This window comes from Gambusia affinis, linkage group LG02 (genome assembly GCF_019740435.1).
Source record: "Gambusia affinis linkage group LG02, SWU_Gaff_1.0, whole genome shotgun sequence".
Lineage (NCBI taxonomy): Eukaryota > Metazoa > Chordata > Actinopteri > Cyprinodontiformes > Poeciliidae > Gambusia > Gambusia affinis.
Window position 1 is genome coordinate 17188618 of NC_057869.1, and position 17848 is coordinate 17206465.

Below are 17848 nucleotides of genomic sequence, written 5' to 3' on the forward strand. Positions count from 1 at the left end.
TCACCAGATCTCAGCTCAACTGACATGCAGGACCGATTGCCTCCGAAATCAAAACACAAACTGAGAAAAGACCTTTTTATTGCCTGTTGACAATGAAAGCAATGTCAGTACTTTAGACAACAACTGTGCTCGTGTGCAGCAACAAATTTAACTAAACCTTTTGAATTCAACGATACCTTTGACATAAAAAGTCTAATCAAATTTAAATACAGCACTTTAGAATTTGTGCCTTAGTTAATAAAGTCTGCTTTGGGAAGTTTTTAGGTCTGTTAATTTCCTTTAAGTGTTTTTGCTGTTTTATGACATTCAGCGTTGTAAGATGTACCAGGCTTATTAGTGCTAATGTCAGGGTTTTCCATACTAATGCCAGTGTTAACAGTACTTTATGGGGAAACCCTGAATGCTTAAGAACTAAACACCGGTCTACTGACCTCAGATTATATCTTTAAGATTATATTTGCATTCAAATGTCCCATTATGCTTATTAATACTGAAACTTCTTGTTCTGGTTTGTGAAAGCGACTCTTTTCAACTTAAAATGGGTAACAACTGGTGCTACTATCCCATTACTTTCAGTCTTGTTTAATTGGCCAACTTTGAATATTTTGCTGTCTGAAAACAGAAACCAATTAGAATTTGTGAAATTTTCCTATCTTGTTTCTATCTCATGCAAGTGTGATTTATTGTGACTTGACAGGCAGTGAAAGGTCTGTGAGGCTGCTGTAGCTGAAAGGAACTTCTTTCCTCCTTAAAGTGATAACCGCACCAAAAATCGCTTTAGTTGTTTAAGGGTAATGTGCTTCTCCTTTTTACTTCCTTTCTCAAATTCCTGTTTACAGATTTAAGGACAAATTAGCTGAGTTTATAGGATGAAATAAAACTTAAGAGCATGCAGTCTCCTTTTTGTAATCAGGCACTATGGTTACCCTCATAGTACAATTTCATATTTGATGGTGATACTAAGAAAAATGCCCCATGCAATTTTCAATACCACAGAAACCTTTTTTGAAAGGACAGAGGTCTTTCTTGAAAACGCCCTCAGAAGCATACGACTAAAAACAGTCTAAAGATATTGACGCTATCTTTATTGGGGTAAGACCAATGAATAGAAGGCAATTTGGCACCCATTTAGAAAAAAATGGGTGCCACTTACCTGTAACACTTTACAGGTAAGTGTTACTTACCTGTAAAGCAATACATTAAACACACCCTTCATAAAAGTATGTATGTTGAATTCAGTTAAGCAGTTAATTGGAAATACCTTTTTTGTTATGAAATAAACCTATATGTGGCCCATGCAAAACATGTTTACAGTGTAGAAAAATCCAGTTTGTACAAATGAATGAATGAATATACTTTATTAACCCTACTGGGAAATTCACAAAGTATTTAGCAGCAGACATGTTTAGTTTCTGGTCGTTTTTGCACCTTTTTCTTTTTTTTTTTTTTCATGCTCAACTTGAGTAAGCTAGATTCATAAAAAGTCAGATCGCCCTGAGTTCTGACTGGTTTCTGCTCAGCGTTGTTGACACATTGTCATTTTAACATTGCAGTGGGGCTATCAGTAAGTTGTCAAAATGTAAATAGAAAGTGTTATACCGGGTGGCTGTACTACTTTAGTTCAGGACATGCAAGAGCTTTACTTAGCTTCTCACATACATCTTGAACGACGGAGCTTCTGTATTTAAGACGCTTCACTGGAATAATGGTGCTAGCAAAGTTAGCACCATTATTCCTTCAACTTTTTTGACTTTCCTGACTTATAAACAATATCCTTTGAGTCAAAATGTTTGCTTTGTTGACTGAAGAGGGCCACAGAGGTTCTTCTCCAGATGTGCTTGCCATGCTATGGGAGTTGAATTGCACTATAGATGAAAATATGCTAACCAATTGTCAATTCCCAGCACGGCGGTGCTGTTTTGATTCTTATTTATGATTGTTCAGGTGAGCTCTTGGAAGTGAGGGAAGGGAGTGTCTGTGTGTCTGCAGGGCTGCTGTGCAGCATTCTGTACCAAATATTGATTTTTGCATCAATATTTAATAAAAAATAGAATCTTTTTAAAAGTTGTTTTTTTTTTTTGTTTTTTTTTTACATATTATGTTGACAACTATACTATACACAATTTTAAGCAGACACAAGGTTATTTTGTTTTCTGACCACTGATCAGTTTTGAAGTTCATCTTAAGTTGGCTTTACATTTAATGTTCGTTATAATTCATTATGTATTCAACACAGTTAAAGACAAATCTAATGTTTTTTTTCCATTAAGCAAAAACGATAAGCTTTGTGGTTGTAACACACAAAAAAAAAAATCTATGAAATATGTGTGGGCAGAAGAAATACTGTATTGGGATTCCTGTTTTTCAGAATGTATCTTCACTAAAGAATGAAGATACAATGACTTGTTTTTTTTAATAATCAAAGTAGATGGCAGCATGAACAGACGTGTACAGAATAATTTTTACAGGTTCCCAAAAATGAACCTTGCTGTCACTGTATGATTTTTATCATGCTTTTAAAAATCACCTTTTAAAAAAAAAAAAAAAAAAGTTGACTTCATTGCACAGGAAGTGCATGTTTTCCCCAGGTGTGTGATAACACTTCTTTTAAGTCTCTGTGCAGAGAAAGAAAATGCAACCCACCGAAACCTTGCTCAGACGCGCAGCCTGGAGCTTTGAGGTCAAACATCGCTGACGTTCTACTTACAGCCCTTTGCTGCTGTTTACTGTAGAAAGAAGTTAGGGGCTTGCCCTTATCAACTGTTTCAGTTATGACTTGAAGAAAGGAAATGGTGTGGAAATTCCATTGTCACGGGCTGCAGGTAAACGTTTGTTGTAGGTATGTCGTTCCTAGAAGTTCTCATTTTTGCCTAGTCAGGAATAAATAAATGGCGTTACAAGCAGATTTCATGGCTTCAGGTTTCAGTTTGCTAGCTGCAATGGATTAGATTTTCTTTAACAAGAGTTGCATGCAATTTTTCAGAATGCACATGAAAAAAAAAAAAAAAACTCAGGATGTTCATAAATGCTGTTGTTTTTCTGTTATCTCTAATATGGTTGCCTGAGTCAGGCGGGTAGAAATGCAAAAAAGGGAATTTCTGTAGCTGGTTGCTTATGAAAGGTTAAGTCCACAACCCTGAGTTGTTTCGGTCATGATTAGAGATGAACCAGTCAATCAGCCAAAGATGAGAATTGGCCATTAATTTTTTCCCTGATTGGCTCTGATATGTGGTCAACGGGTAAAATACTGTAAAATCCGACAGTTTTATTCTGTTACTCAGTACGTGTTTCAAAACTAAGAACTTTGACCAGATTTCTAGAAATGCTTCGACCAGATGGGTCTGATCATGTTTGACTGAAGAAATATTTTTTGATGCAGAAACAGGGAATCTTATCATTCCTCTTTGTTTTTTTTTTGTTGTTTTTTTTTGGATGGATAGCATACATTTCAGTCTATTAACGAAGACTCTGGTCTCTTTGTCATTCTGCATTTTAAAATTGTTTAAATCCAAACATTTGAGGACCACTGCTTTGTCGTTCTGTTATTCCTAAAGTTCACATTGAACAACTTAACTGAGTTTAGGCTGCTAACTCGGCTGAAACAAACTGCTGGTTGATACTGTGAATGAAATAAGCAACCTCTTTCTCTTCCTGTTGGGTTTTCTCCAGGGAATTAAATGAAACTCTTTGTGTGATTTATTCTTAATATGATGTGAAGTATTAACTCATGTACAGTGGAGAAAAGAAAAACACAACAAAGAATTGGATTCAAAAAATTTCTTTCAGCGCTGTGTTTGGCAGCACACTTGGGACTTGATTTGCATATGTATGACCCTGCGGCCTCTCAGCGACACTGGAAACAGCAGGAACTGAGGGACATGAGTAAACTCTGTGGACAGGCTCTCTTTATTCAGATGCTAAATATCCTTTTAAATTTTCTGGGCTGCCTCTCTTCAACCCTTCTCTGCAAACAAATGAGGACGAATGGTTCAGCTAGGAAGCTTGCTCAGTTTCATTGATAATTTTTCCTCAGGAGCTTGATAAGCAGTTTGGGGATTTCAACAATCTACCTAGAAATAAATTGTAGGTATTTTATGTTTTTTATTTATTATTTTAGATCAAGTATGATGGCAGTTTGCAGTTGTGTGCCTTATTAGTTTAATGCAATAAGATGCAGGATCTCAGGCGTACTTTTGAGAAGCAGTTCCCCAAAATGTTGGTTTCTTACTTATGTTATCTTCACATCTTTGACACTTTTTTTTCCCCCTTTTGAGTGAAATTTCACTTTTAAACTTGAAGTGTTGAAGTGGATGACGTGGACTTCTCGGCTTGTCATTCATCGAGAATGTAGAATGTGACGGACAACGTTTGCCAGCCTCTTGTAGTGCTGGTTGATGGGATGTTGAAATGGTTTTCCTGCAGTGGGAGAACATTTTTCAAATGTTTTGATAAGGGCTAGATGATGTAGCCTAAATTTAGCACCACAATATAGTTTGCCTTTATTTGCAACGTACAGCATCTACTGCAAAAATTAAAATCTTGATATTTGTTACTATGGCAATGATCAACTCTTTTTTTTTTTTTTTTTTTTTACCAACAACGGGACAAAAGCAACACATTTTGCAAGTATTTTTCCATTTTTCCACCAAAAGCAGATGAGATCTTTAAAATGGTACAATAGACCTGTGAACATGTCAGCAAAAACAACAAGCCATCACTTATCATCAGAGACAAATTTAGAGCCGTTTCATGTTTAGTTTCTGTGTTGGGATTGAAGTGTGAAGGTTGCGAACTGAAGAAGAAGATTATCTGATGCTCAGAGCTTCGGCTATTGATTTATTTTTTTTTCTCTAAATGTTGGCATGTATTTCATTCTGTTCTGCAGGAAGTTGGGTTGAGGTCCATCCCTTTTCTGGTGATCCTCTCTACTGTAGGCATAAGCATGTCGGAGCACAGAAGGACTGTAGAACTGTGGGTGGTCTCTGGCTCCTCATCTGATCACTGCTGCTTTACTACTCCCACCAATATCCATTTACGTTCTCATGGCATCAAAGATCTTTTGAATAAATGGCAAAGCAAGGAATTATGTGAGCTTTATTGGAGTAATTAGAAGTTCATGTCATATTGGGGTCTTTTCTTGGTGTGGCAGATGGCGTTTGATTGACTGTGAGGTATGGAGATGCCATATGTTATAGTTTTTGTGGTAATCCTAAGACTTGATGAGCTTAAAAATGTACAAAAAAAAATTAACAAAAAATTAAAAATAATTTGACATTCAATGGAAAAGGCTAGATCTACTGATTAGTTTCTTTACTTAAAATTAATCTAGATTCTACCAGAATTAAGACAAATGGTTCAAACATTAGTTTTTTTTTTTCTTTTTCATTTTTCCTCAAGAAACACAAACAGTGGCTCCAATAACAATCAAACAAATGTATACTATAACTAAATGAGTTCAGTAGTGAGCAGATTTTGCTGCTGTAGGCAATTTTATTTAGTACAAACGACTTCAGGATTGGATCATTTTAATAAGATTGTTTTTATCTGTAAACTTTCACATTGATGGGTTTAATTTCTCCGTTCTTATATCGACAAGCAAAATATTCAATTTTAATGTTTAGTATATCTCTTTAGTAATTTGTACGTTTTTGGGTTGTTGTTTTTTTACCTCTTGTACAAAAGAGATTGTGAACGTTAGACCACATATCCTGTTTTTACAGACCATTCTTCCTTATGTAATCAGATAGAGCGACCATAACGTACTCTAGAATCATGTTTTACCTCAAGTTTTGTTTTTTATTTTTTCATATTCTCAAATTGACTTGGACCTTCGAGAACATCTTTAAGGATTTTTTTTAAAAATCTGACAAGGTAGATAGGAATGTTTTGTATCGACTTCCTCTGTTTTGCTGCTGATGTGGACTCCGATAAAGGCCTCCCCATGTTTCACAATCAGTAAACTTTGCTTTTTGAGTGCAAAGTTCAGCCTTTTTGTGTATTCCCCTCTGAGGCGCTTTGGGTTAGTTTTAAAGCCATTTGAACGATTGTCAGTTTGAGCTCTTGCTCGGCCACGTGTCAGTGTCCTTTGGCGAGGAAACAAACCCCTCACTGACCTCAAAATGATTATCAGAGAAAAACTCTTGCGTAGTTGCACTTCATCTTCACAGGATTTAAATAGTTCACTCCAAACATATAGAGAATGTAGGTTTTTTGTGGCGCCGTCTGGATTATGTTTCCACACATTTCTATTAAATATTTGAAAATTTCAGTATGCTATCAGTAGATTAGAATATTCTACAGTTGTATAAACAGTAGAATATTAACTGGAGACAATTTCTTTTTTTTTTTTCTGATGTTTTCAGTCTTAGTAATCCAGCTGTCTGCTTCCTGATGTAGCCTGGGTTGAGTGTCTGGCCTACTTTCGACTGTGTGGGCTGTTTGAATATGAAGGCATCGAACAGATTAAACCAAACTCTTTAAGATTTTCAGTCGGTCACTAGCATATCTTCAACAGTACCAAAGACCCCAATATAAAGGTCAGTTGGCGGTCACTGACAGTATTTTAATCGGATCATTTAAAGATGAAGGCTGCGTTTGTGAAATTGATACAGCTTGGGTCAAATGTCGCCCACATTTGTCGTAAGACGCCATAAAAATCGACCAAATAAATCTATTATTCTAAAGTTATTTCTAATCAGCATGCAACAGAGGAGGATCATCTCCCCAGACATGAGGACATTGATAATTTCTTGGCTTTGTGAAAGCCATCATTTTAAAAAATGTAATAAAAAATGATTTCCTTTGTCTCGTGGAAAAGGCCTCGTTTCTCATTGGCAACATTATAGCTGAAGAACAGCTTTACTTCAGTACTGACGTAGGGGAGCCAGAAATGCTTGGACAGCATGTGTTCCTCGTCTCACATTTTTGTACTTTACGTGCTGCATGAAAGTGCTTTTGTGCCGGCAGAGATTTTTCATTACTTCTTAGCAAATGTGATGCATCAGAGGGACTGTAAACAGCACCGCCTGGCCACTTGCAAAGAGTACAAAGGGTTCGCTTTATGTGAAATGTTAGATAATCTAACATAGCCCCGGGGCTGAGATGTAAGTGCAGTCGCTCATCATTATTCAACCCATGACCGCCTGCTGACGACATCCGCATTCTGCAGAGTTGACTCAGTCGGAAATATTTGTATGAAATGTTAGAATTAATACTTTGATAAATACTTTGGGATTTTGTGTTGGTATTTAGGAACATGGATACACACAGGTTCATCCCACTGAATAAGAATATCTTTAAGAAAAATGTTATGTTGTATCTCGTCCAGGGTTCCTTAAGAGTTGTTGCTGATGCTGAAAGCTGTGGGCAGGACGTGTCTAATGTTGCAGACTTTACTCCAGGGCTTCTGATGAAGCCTCTGACTGAAGATGCTCTGCTATAAAGTAGTGTCTGTAATTTCTCTGTAAACTAGAATATAACATCAGACCACTTGAAAATCTGTTATAAGAAGATGTGACACTGTGCAGTATGTTTTTTTTTTTTCAGTAGTAGATTGGGGCTCCTTTTACATGAGTTACTTCATCAATGCTGCGCGTTATGGAGGTGATCGGCCTGTTACTCTGCTGAGGAATTAAGAAAACCCAAATTTCTTTGATAATCGTCTTCAGCTCAACTGCATTGTTTGGTCTGGTGTTCTTTCTTCAATGTCCTGCAGGGTTTACGTCAGGCTAATCTCCTGCCCAATGAAACGTCATTATGAATGATGAATGGACCTGACTTCATAATTCTATGCTGCTGTTAACTCAATAGCTAATATCTGTTTTTTATATTTTATTTTTATTATAATTTTTTGGTTTCATTCTTTCTCCTTCCGTCAGTACCCTTTAATGCAACACTCACTGTTTTTTTTCCATTCATTTTTTAAAATGGTCTTACATCAGGTAATGTTTCGTGAAAATGAATTTTGTGTTTTCATTAGCTGGAACTCTCTAAATATGTCACTCTGCGCTGACTATATCTACATAAACTTCACATTTTGATTACTAAAACAAGTACATTTTTTGATGATCAAATTTACTGAGATGCACATTTATGCTCAATTTCATAAACCCTCTTAAACATGAAGTAGAACGTGTTGTATGTGTCATTTAGTGTGCTTAGTTGCTTGATCTTATTCCATAGTTGGGTAAATATGAGAATCTGTCATTTACTCCCAACTTGTAAGCAGTTTATTTCACTCGGGTTTACATTTAGCTCAGAAGATTTTTCTCTATAATCACACTCCAAGCTGCTACTACAACTGGTTCTGTTCCTCTGTGTTTGAGTTGAGAACATTTGTCCATGCTGCTGCAGTGTGTTCACACTGGATCATTAGGAGGAGCCGGGTTCATATCATAACCCCGGCAGCTGGCTTGACTCGGCATTCCCACCTGACGCTGGCGGATGTTGTTCTCCGTGTGTATTTTGTGCTTTTTTTATTTTTCTCCGTAGAGTGAAGCGCTAAAAGTAGAGTTGTGAGAATGTGTGTGCACAAACTGAGAAGTGATGCGCTACCCGGCAAGAACCAGGCTTGTAATTATCATATATTTTTTTTTTTATTTGTTGTGTAGCTTTATGCCAGTATATAGAGGATACTAAATTCAGAGATGGGGCCAGAGGAAAATTGGCGAGTTCAAACGAAGGTAACCGTTTCCACCACACACACTGCTTTTTTTCCCCGCTCCCGACCAGAGCTTAGCTTTGACCCCCTTTAAACTTCAACCTGATGCACCTTATTACCCACCTCTCCCCCTTCTGCATCCCCTCCTATTTTTTTTCTTTTTTTTTTTTTGAAAACCCCCAGAATCTGGGATGGATTTTTGCCCTTCCTGTTTTGTGCACCCCTAATTTCTCTCCCCCCTGGTTTCGTGTCCCTCCTCTCCTCCAGTAGCAGCTGAACAAGGAGCTGATGTCTGACAATCACCGCTTCTGTATCTCGCACACACATCCAGTGTCGCCTGCACTGGCATCGCTTGGTCAATGTGTACTCTCCCCCTCCTGCCCCCCCCCCCCCTACACTCTGAATGACTTTTCAGTGCTGCATTGGTGTGTGCATCACTTCTGCTTTACTCTGGGTCTAAATCAACTCAACTTGTGCTTCTCTGACTGATTTACTCTGTGTCCCTCTGTACTGCCATTAAAGCTGTCGTGAAGCATTTAGATCCGCAAAGTTTCACTTTTCACAAGATGCAGCTGCTAATTTGTTTACTTTTTCGGGCACAGGATGCAGATGGCAGCTTTACATGATGCAATACAAACTTCCTCTAAAGAGAAACGTACTGATTTTATTTCTTTTTTTCTCTTTCCCTTGGTGATGCGCCTGGCACTTTAAGCTTGCTTCTGAGTAAACTGCAGCTTTTTTTCCCCAGTGTCTGCATGTGATAAACCAACTAACTAATTGCATACTTGTCTGTTTTTTTTTTTTTTTGTTGTTTTTTTTTTTTGCATTTCTGTCTGTTGTTTTGACTTCCAGGTGAGAATTTTGAGCAGAGTCCTTTGCGGAGAACTTTTAAATCCAAAGTCCTAGCACATTATCCTGACAATGTTGAGTGGAATCCATTCGACCAGGATGCAGTTGGCATGGTATGATTATTTGTGTTTGACAAACATTCAATGATTGTTCACAGTAAAAACAAACTCTTACCAAAGTCATTTTGGTAAGATTTATTCTAGTGCAAATACACTTGAAATAAGACAAAGCTGATTTACAAGTTACTTTTAGAAAGGATAAGAGTTTGTTTTAGGTTAATAATTCCTTCATTTTGATAAAGTACTAGTTCTTTTGGCAGATTGTTTTTCCCATGTTGTAAGTGAAATAATGTGCCAGTGGAACTAGTACTATTTTTTTTAGGTCAGTATTGAAGAATTACACACTAAAAACAAGCTCCTGTATCTTGCTGAAAAGTTACTTGTAAGTTAATTTTGTCGTATTTCAAGTGTACCAATGTATTTCCACTAGAAACTAGACCAAAATACTTGGTAGGATTTTGTGTTTTTTTTGCAGTGTTGCTGAGGTTTAGTAGTATTTCCCTCAAGATTATCTCTGATTTCCTTTCTGCACCTCCTCCCCCAGCTCTGCATGCCGAAGGGTCTGTCCTTCAGGACGCAGGTTGACTCCAGAGAGCCGCAGTTCCACTCGTTCATCATCACCAGAGAGGACGGCTCGCGGACCTACGGCTTCGCCCTCACTTTCTTCGAGGAGGTGACCAGCAAGCAGATATGCAGTGCAATGCAGACTCTTTACCACATGCACAACGCAGAGCAGTACGACATCTTGCACACCCCAACAACCCCGCTCGGACTGGAGGACCAGCGCCTCCTGCAGCCCCGCCCTGTTCTCCACGCCGCTCCGGCCATCTCCCGTCTACAGCGCTTCAACTCGTACGACATCAGCCGCGACACGCTGTACGTGTCCAAGTGCATCTGCCTGATCACGCCCATGGCTTTCGCCCAGGCCTGCAGGAAGGTGCTGGAGCAGCTTCACCAGGCCGTCACGTCCCCCCAACCTCCGCCTCTGCCACTGGAGAGCTACATCTACAACATCCTGTACGAGGTGCCCCTCCCGCCGTCGGGGCGTTCGCTGAAGTTCTCGGGCGTCTACGGTCCCGTTGTGTGCCAGAGGCCCAGCACATCTGAGCTCCCGCTCTTTGACTTTGCCATCAGTGAAATGTTCAATCTGCTCGGGGTGGAGAACGTTCTACAGCTGTTCACCTGCGCCCTGCTTGAGCTGCAGATCCTCCTCTACTCACAGCGTGAGTCTCACTCTCCTGTTTCATTCAGCTCTTTCATACATCTTTTAAACAGTCGTGCGAGATTGCAGTAGGTATGACTGCAATCAACATTAAACTTGTTAATATGCTAATATCCTGAAATATACTTCAGGATGTTTTAGCAAAACTAAAACATTTCTTGATCTGGAAATGGGGAAGAAAAAGTTATGAATGAAGATTTATCAGGTTTTGTAAGTTTGCTGTTAGTCTTGAGGTCTCTGGGGCTGATGGATCCACTTTTATCCGTGTGTAGTTGGCCTCCCAAAAGTATTCACACCCTTGGAACTTTTTCACACAGCAACTAGAAACTTAAATATCTTGATTCAGTTTGTATGAAACAGAGCAATTTTTAATGACAAATAACAAAAAAATCTTTGAAGTTGTATTCTAAAAAAAATAAAATATTGGAATCTTTGAACTTCATCCTCTGTGTTCAATACACCTTCTGAAAATGGGAAGAGTATGCCACCTATCAATACAAAAAGGTCGATCAGCCAGAGGTTCAGTGGAGTAGTTTGGATCCAAGGAAATTAAAGTATTGTACTGGCCTAGTCAAAGTCCAGACTGAAATTCAATTGAGAATTGATGGGAAGATGAGAATAGATGCTCACAGGCACATCTCAGCCAATTTAAGATAATATAATTTATTAGTCTCCTGTAGGAGAAATGTGTCTAGGAAGCGGGCAAAACTGCAGTACAACAATAAGAACAGCACAACCAAACAGGACAATAGCCATAAATAAATAAGCAAAAATGCATAATAAACACAAATGTCATATTGGCAGTTCATCCCCATAACCGTTTCCATTCTGGTATAATACATCCTTTACATGCTTCTCTTGATCACCATCTGGGCCTCCTATTACTCTGTCCAGGCAGCTCTAGTCTGCCAGATCTGAATGATCATAAGCTGGTTTACGAAGAAGAAGGGGTCAAAGTTTAGTCTCCAGATGTGCACAACCATTGCTTGTTACCCACACATCCGAGTTGCAGCACTGGGGATCTTCCAGCGAGAAGAAAATTGGCTACGTGCTTGAATAATTATCCTGAAGAGAGAGATGCTTTCCAAATTGCAGAAACAATCAGAGGCTGTTGGAAGTAGATCTACACATCATACGCCTGATCAAGAATAAAAATTAACAAACACCTTCGTTTCTTGGGGTGGGCTTTTTGTATTATGGGAAAAACCTTGTATTGTTTTCTCTGTGAAGCTCGTTGTGTGGATAACGAGCAACGAAGACAAGGAGACATGCAGCAGAGTGTTCACTTAATGCCCTCCATTCAATTCCAATAAAATGTGCACAAGCTGATTTTGATGAAGGAGTAGGAAAAATGGGGACTGTAAATCACTTTGGAGATGTTTCTTTAAGGAAGTCTTTCTTACACTTTTTCACCTGGAAAGGAAGCAAAATTATGTTAAAGAAAGCCTGGGGGAGACTTTAGAGAAACCTTTAACTGTCAGAGTGCAGGTGTCAGTTTCTACGGCTGGTGGAATGCTTTGCATGCTCTTCTTTCACAGTATTAACCATGTCAAGCAATCTTACTCATCCATGACGAGCTTAGAAAGTCTGCATCAACAAAATGTTCGCAATTTTTTTTTTTTTTTTTAAAGTACTGCATTCATCTTGAGACTTGTGTTGTAATGGTGCAATTTATTTTTATGCATTTATGTTTGCTTTTGAATTTGTACAGAGCAGTGCAGGAATCGGATTTCTATTTGTAATAATTTTATGAGGAACACTTAGTCCTTGGAATCACGGAGAGCTGATCCCAGTCCACACTTATTTACCAACAGTTTAACTCTTGCGCTGCCTCATGAACAGAGGCTGCATGTTTATTAAAGAAACTTTAGAGAAATTAGTGGGTCGCTAAGGGATGCTGGCTCTGGTGTTGCGACTGGATCCATTACAGTTGCGAGAGAGGGAAGCGAGTGATTTACAAAACGGCGGGGGCCGGGAGGGAGAAGCTTTTAAAGGGGGAAAGCTGTCGTGTTGCCAGGCAACCCAGAGCCGGGGGAGGATGGTGATGATGCAGGATGATTATTATTGGTCGGGAGTGACATCATACCTCTCCTCACCCCCGTGAGGCTCATCACTGCAGAACATGTGAAGGGTGTTGAGCCGCGTTGCGGCCTGGGGATCTTCCGGCAAGAAGAAAATTGGCTACGCGCTTGAATAATTACTCTGAGGACAGAGATGTTCTGCAAATGCAGAAACAATCAGAAGCTGTTGTGTGTTGGAACTAGAGCTACACATCAGAAGCCTGATCAAGAGTAAAAATAACAAACACCTTAGTTTTTTTGTTGTTTTTTTGTATGATGGGGGGGCAAACCTTGTCCTGTTTTCTGAGAAGCTCATTGTGTGGGTAAGGAGCAACGGTCAGGCCTCCATTTGTTTCTATTCCTGGATATTTTCTGCCTGTATGCGATTCGTGCAGCTGAAAGTGACAGGATAGATTAGGGGAGAGCGGCTTGACAGAGAAGATCTGACCCGACCAGGGATGTTTAACGTGCACATCTACGCTCATTTGAGCCACAGCGATGAAAATGACTACAGATGTTCTTTTGTCTGCATATCTGGATTTTTCCTAAGCATACAGGCTCCTGTTTTCTTTTTGGTCATCTGCATGATAGTTAGGGAACGGGGTCATCATAATTTTCCGGTTTCCAGAACAGAAGCCATTTAGCTCCATACGAGTCCCTGTATCTCTGATGTTAATTTCTCCTGACATGTCTGAAGAGCAATAGACTGATCAGACAGAATTGTGCTGTGTTTCTGAAGGCCTGAGTAAATCACCTTAGCTGTCTAATTCTTTTTTTTTTTTGCCCAATTAGGAAAAGATTAAAAAAACCAAAAACATCAAGTTGCTCCATTTCTGCTGTTAAGGAAGCTGAGGTGTGGAAACTAATCCATTTGGTGCTTGACAGTGTTTCCTGTCACATCTGCACTGAGTGAGTAAATAGTTAGCAGCAAACTTTTATCAGCCCTCATTTGGGTCAGCTGGGAAGTATTCGAGTCATGCAGCTTTTTAAGTAGTTTCTTGTTCTGATGGCCTACTTTAAAAGGGGTTGGCTGATGTTAGTATTCTTGTCCCTATCCTGGGAAAGACGGCGTGCTTGAAGGGATGAGTGTTCCTCACTTATGGAGCAGCTCACAGCCAAATGTGGCCATGGCATTTATTCTGGCACCATAAGAGGAGAGGCAGCGCGGACGTTGAATGCACAGGAGGTGTCGGCTGGGATCGAGCAGGAATGCAGATGAGGACTGCGCGCATATTTGCTCGCATGGCCGTTGACTTAGGTGTGAAGCCCTGAGCTGGGAGGAGTGTTGCAATGTGAAGTCACAGTGAAGGAATTTAAAGTTAGCCAGCAGGTCAGCTGGCTGCAGCTGTGTCACGCTTCGGTGTGTCTGTTCCCCGGGGGGCAAAGGGCACACACCCCTGACAGGAAGAAAAAACCAGAACTTGTGCTTAGCTTGTTAACAATCTGGAACATTTAGTTTTCACTAATAATGAATAGTAGAAACTTTTACTTATTCTACCCTAAAGGACAAGGTAGTAGATGGCTGCCTGTAACGCACATAATCCCTTAATTAAATTTTTTTTTTGGTTGCTGATTTTTTTATTTTTTTATTTTTTTGTAATCCCTTTGCTTTACATTTGTAATAAAAAAATAAAAATACATGTTTTAGTTTTTGTTTTTTTTTTCAAGATTTTCTTAATTTTCTCTTATTCACATAATCTACACCATGTTTTCAAATCTAGGCATTGAGGGCTGGTGTCCTGCAACGTTTAGTTGCGTCTCTGCTTCAGCACGCCAGAGTGAAATAATGAGGTCATTAGCAGGACTCTGGAAAACTTAACTGCATACCGATAAGAAAATACAGCCACTTGATTCAGGTGTGTTCGACCAGGAACCCCAGAGACCATCAAACCTGGAACTGAAGACCCCTGATCTAGATATTGTCAATATGTCCTTAAGAGTAGTTCAGCCCAGTCATGATAATTCAGGAGTCAAGAGGTTGTGTGGTTATGATTAGCTAAAGCAAAGATGTAGAGCTGTATGAATCAGGCTTTTCCTGGCTGCTGACTATTTCTGGTTTTCAGTCAATTTTGTTTTTGTCCCTCTCAGGACAGTGACACATAAGAGAAAACTGCACTGCAAGTCCTTTGATAGAGCAATTAGTTTTGAGTCACATGGAAAATTACAGTATTGTTGTTTTTGTTTTTTGTTTTTTTTAACTAAACCTCTCGAGTACTAAGTTGGATAACATGCACTTTCCCACTTTCAGATTAAGAATAGTTGAATTTTATGGCTTGATGCATTTTGACTTTCCTATATTGGGGAAATTTGGCTCCTTCTGACGGATTTTTGCCTCTCTACATATGCAGAATGTAGATAGTTATGCAGCGCTACATTAAAATACACTAATTCTGGTTTCACCAAATCTCGACTGTGATTTTAATGTTTAATACCCCTGTTATTATTACCCAAGACAGATGTTTACATTAGTTGGAAAATTTAAGCTCACTTTGCCATGAATGTTAATTCCTTAAAGACTCATCAGCCATATAGCCACACTCATTCCGTTACACAACAAAGACAGAAGCAGCTTCCTGTCATGTCCTGTTTTTGCTCCACAAAACTCCTACGGCTCTAGGTCGATTGAAAACAGCCATGTTGTTTAAAAAGACGTTCTTTTAGCTGGAGCTCATTTCTGTAGGCAGTTTGTGTAAATAATAAATTAGCTGATTAAACTTTTGAGTCCTCAGGCTTATGATGTCCTTAGGCTTCTGTTTTGTGTTGGACTTATTTTATACGAGAGCTTCAGCATATTTAATTGGTCTATATATTAGTACATTTTAGTTAATAATTTATGTATGTGGTTGATTTGGGTTTAGCTCAAACCAGCCATGAAAACTGGTCATATGAAAAGAATACTGCCGTTACGTGTCCTGGATGAACCTCTGCTTTTTGTGAACCAGATTACCAGAGGCTGATGACTGTGGCGGAGAGCATCACGGCCTTAATGTTCCCCTTCCAGTGGCAGCATGTCTATGTTCCCATTCTGCCCGCTTCCCTCCTGCACTTCCTGGACGCTCCCGTGCCGTATCTGATGGGCCTCCACTCCAACGGTCAGGATGACCGCACAAAGCTAGAGCTGCCACAGGAGGTACCAAAAGAAACATGCGCACAAACACACGCGGCCGTATCTAACAGAGTTTGAGTTTAATAAAAATAGAGAGGTGTGCAAAGAAGGCTTATGTTTTTTTGTGGATTTAAAAATAGAGGGCTGTCCTCACAGCTTCTCCTCTTCTCAACCCTCATCTGTCTACTTTTTGAAGTTACTTTGAGGTATCTAGTTACTCCAGATAATTGGACACTGAGCCCATTTATATTTAACTTGCATAGAGCCTCAAGTGTACCAGGATATTTCAAGCCTTACTTCCCAGCTTGGTTGGCCAGCAGACTGCTCATTATCAGGAATTGTTTCCACTGCTGCTTATTCACAGAAGAGTTGAAGGCATAACCTAATGTAATAGACGTAAATTCACTTATAAGTTTGAACTTTGAAACCTTTAGCTCATGGTGTTTCAATTAACAATAGGACTAGTTTAAATCATTATCAATTCAATGTGGGTTTTTCATGGTATTTCTAACTAAAATGATTTTTTTTTTTTTTTTTTTTTTCCCCACACCTAGGCTAATTTGTGTTTTGTGGACATTGATAATCACTTCATTGAACTGCCGGAGGAGTTGCCGCAGTTTCCCAACAAACTGGAGTTCATTCAGGAGATCTCCGAGGTTCTCATGTCGTTCGGCGTCTCTCCGGAGGGAAACATCCGCTCCAGCGAGAGCCAGGGAAGATCCCGCTTCCGTTCTGTTGACATGGTCTCCGACAAGCGCAACGGCAACCTGGGATCGCCCCTCACCTCCTACCTGCTCAGGGAGAACGAGACGATCGCCCGGCTGCAGGCGCTGGTCAAGAGAACAGGCGTGAGCCTGGAGAAGGTGAGAAGTGACGTCACCTTATGAATTAGAAATCGCCTGCTCAGATGCTCATTTAACATGTAGTGGGAGTTAATGTTTAATGGAGGAGTGATCCAACTAAAAAAAACAGTGTGACAGTCAAGTTACTTATTTAGCCAGTAGAAAATATATATAAACAATATAATATTAAGCATTAAGCATCTCCAGTGCTTGATGCATTCAAATGTTTTTTTTGTTGTTTTTTTTTTCATTAAAATATTTAACAACTTTTATCACTGCAGTCCTGCTTCAGAGCTGCTCGTTGATTAATGTTCACACTCCTATTAGGGCAATACCAGATAAGAAAAACCCAACGCTGCAAAAGTATGTCCTTAGTATCATGAGACATTGACTACCTCACCTTTTTCTCACTGTTCATCACAATTCCCCTGCAGTTCTTCCTGAGCTTTAGCACCTCTGTCACTTTGATCTAGATTATGTACGAGAATAATGGAAATGTTTATTAAACTGGCTGAATATATGATTGGTAAGCATCTTACCAATTACTGAAGCGTTTTGTATCATGCATTGGAATTCTGATGTCAGCTTAATTTCAACATGTTATGCAGCTATAAATCTACCAAATCTGTATGATTATTTAAAGTAAGACCAAGACATTTTTTTACTCTTCTACATCTTGACTAGGCTGCTGTATGATCTCAAGAGTTTTGTTTTACCTCCATGTTTGTCCCTTACAATGATGGCAGTGTTGTTTTTCAATATTTCAACTGAAAGATGAATAATACTAATCTAAAGCCACATGTTAATGAAAATACAGTTAAATAGGGGATTACAGCTCAGTCAGATGGTCTGTACTGGTTTCAGTTTGCACATTTTACAAGCTTCTTTGCCAATTTGCAAACAATAATTGTTACAATTAACCACTTGGAGGAATTTGATGGGTGACCAAACTGATCTCTATATGTGAAGTCTAATCCACTTATGCACTAGCGGCAGCCATTAGCTCTCCCTGAACAGATTAGCGAGGCGCCTCTGTATAGTTTGTCAGCTA

General features: G+C 39.3%; 1 protein-coding gene across 2 annotated transcripts in view; it reads left to right on the forward strand.

The window, feature by feature from the left end:
- Positions 1-17848, forward strand: part of dennd5a (DENN/MADD domain containing 5A) — a 32588-nt gene that overhangs the window by 1275 nt on the left and 13465 nt on the right. The window contains exons 2-6 of one of the 2 annotated variants that reach the window (XM_044135529.1): positions 8610-8681; positions 9512-9621; positions 10112-10790; positions 15792-15979; positions 16510-16818. In XM_044135529.1, coding sequence (XP_043991464.1) covers positions 8610-8681; positions 9512-9621; positions 10112-10790; positions 15792-15979; positions 16510-16818 — 1358 coding nt within the window. The remainder of the gene's footprint in view (positions 1-8609; positions 8682-9511; positions 9622-10111; positions 10791-15791; positions 15980-16509; positions 16819-17848) is intronic. The other variant, XM_044135530.1, reaches the window with a different exon arrangement.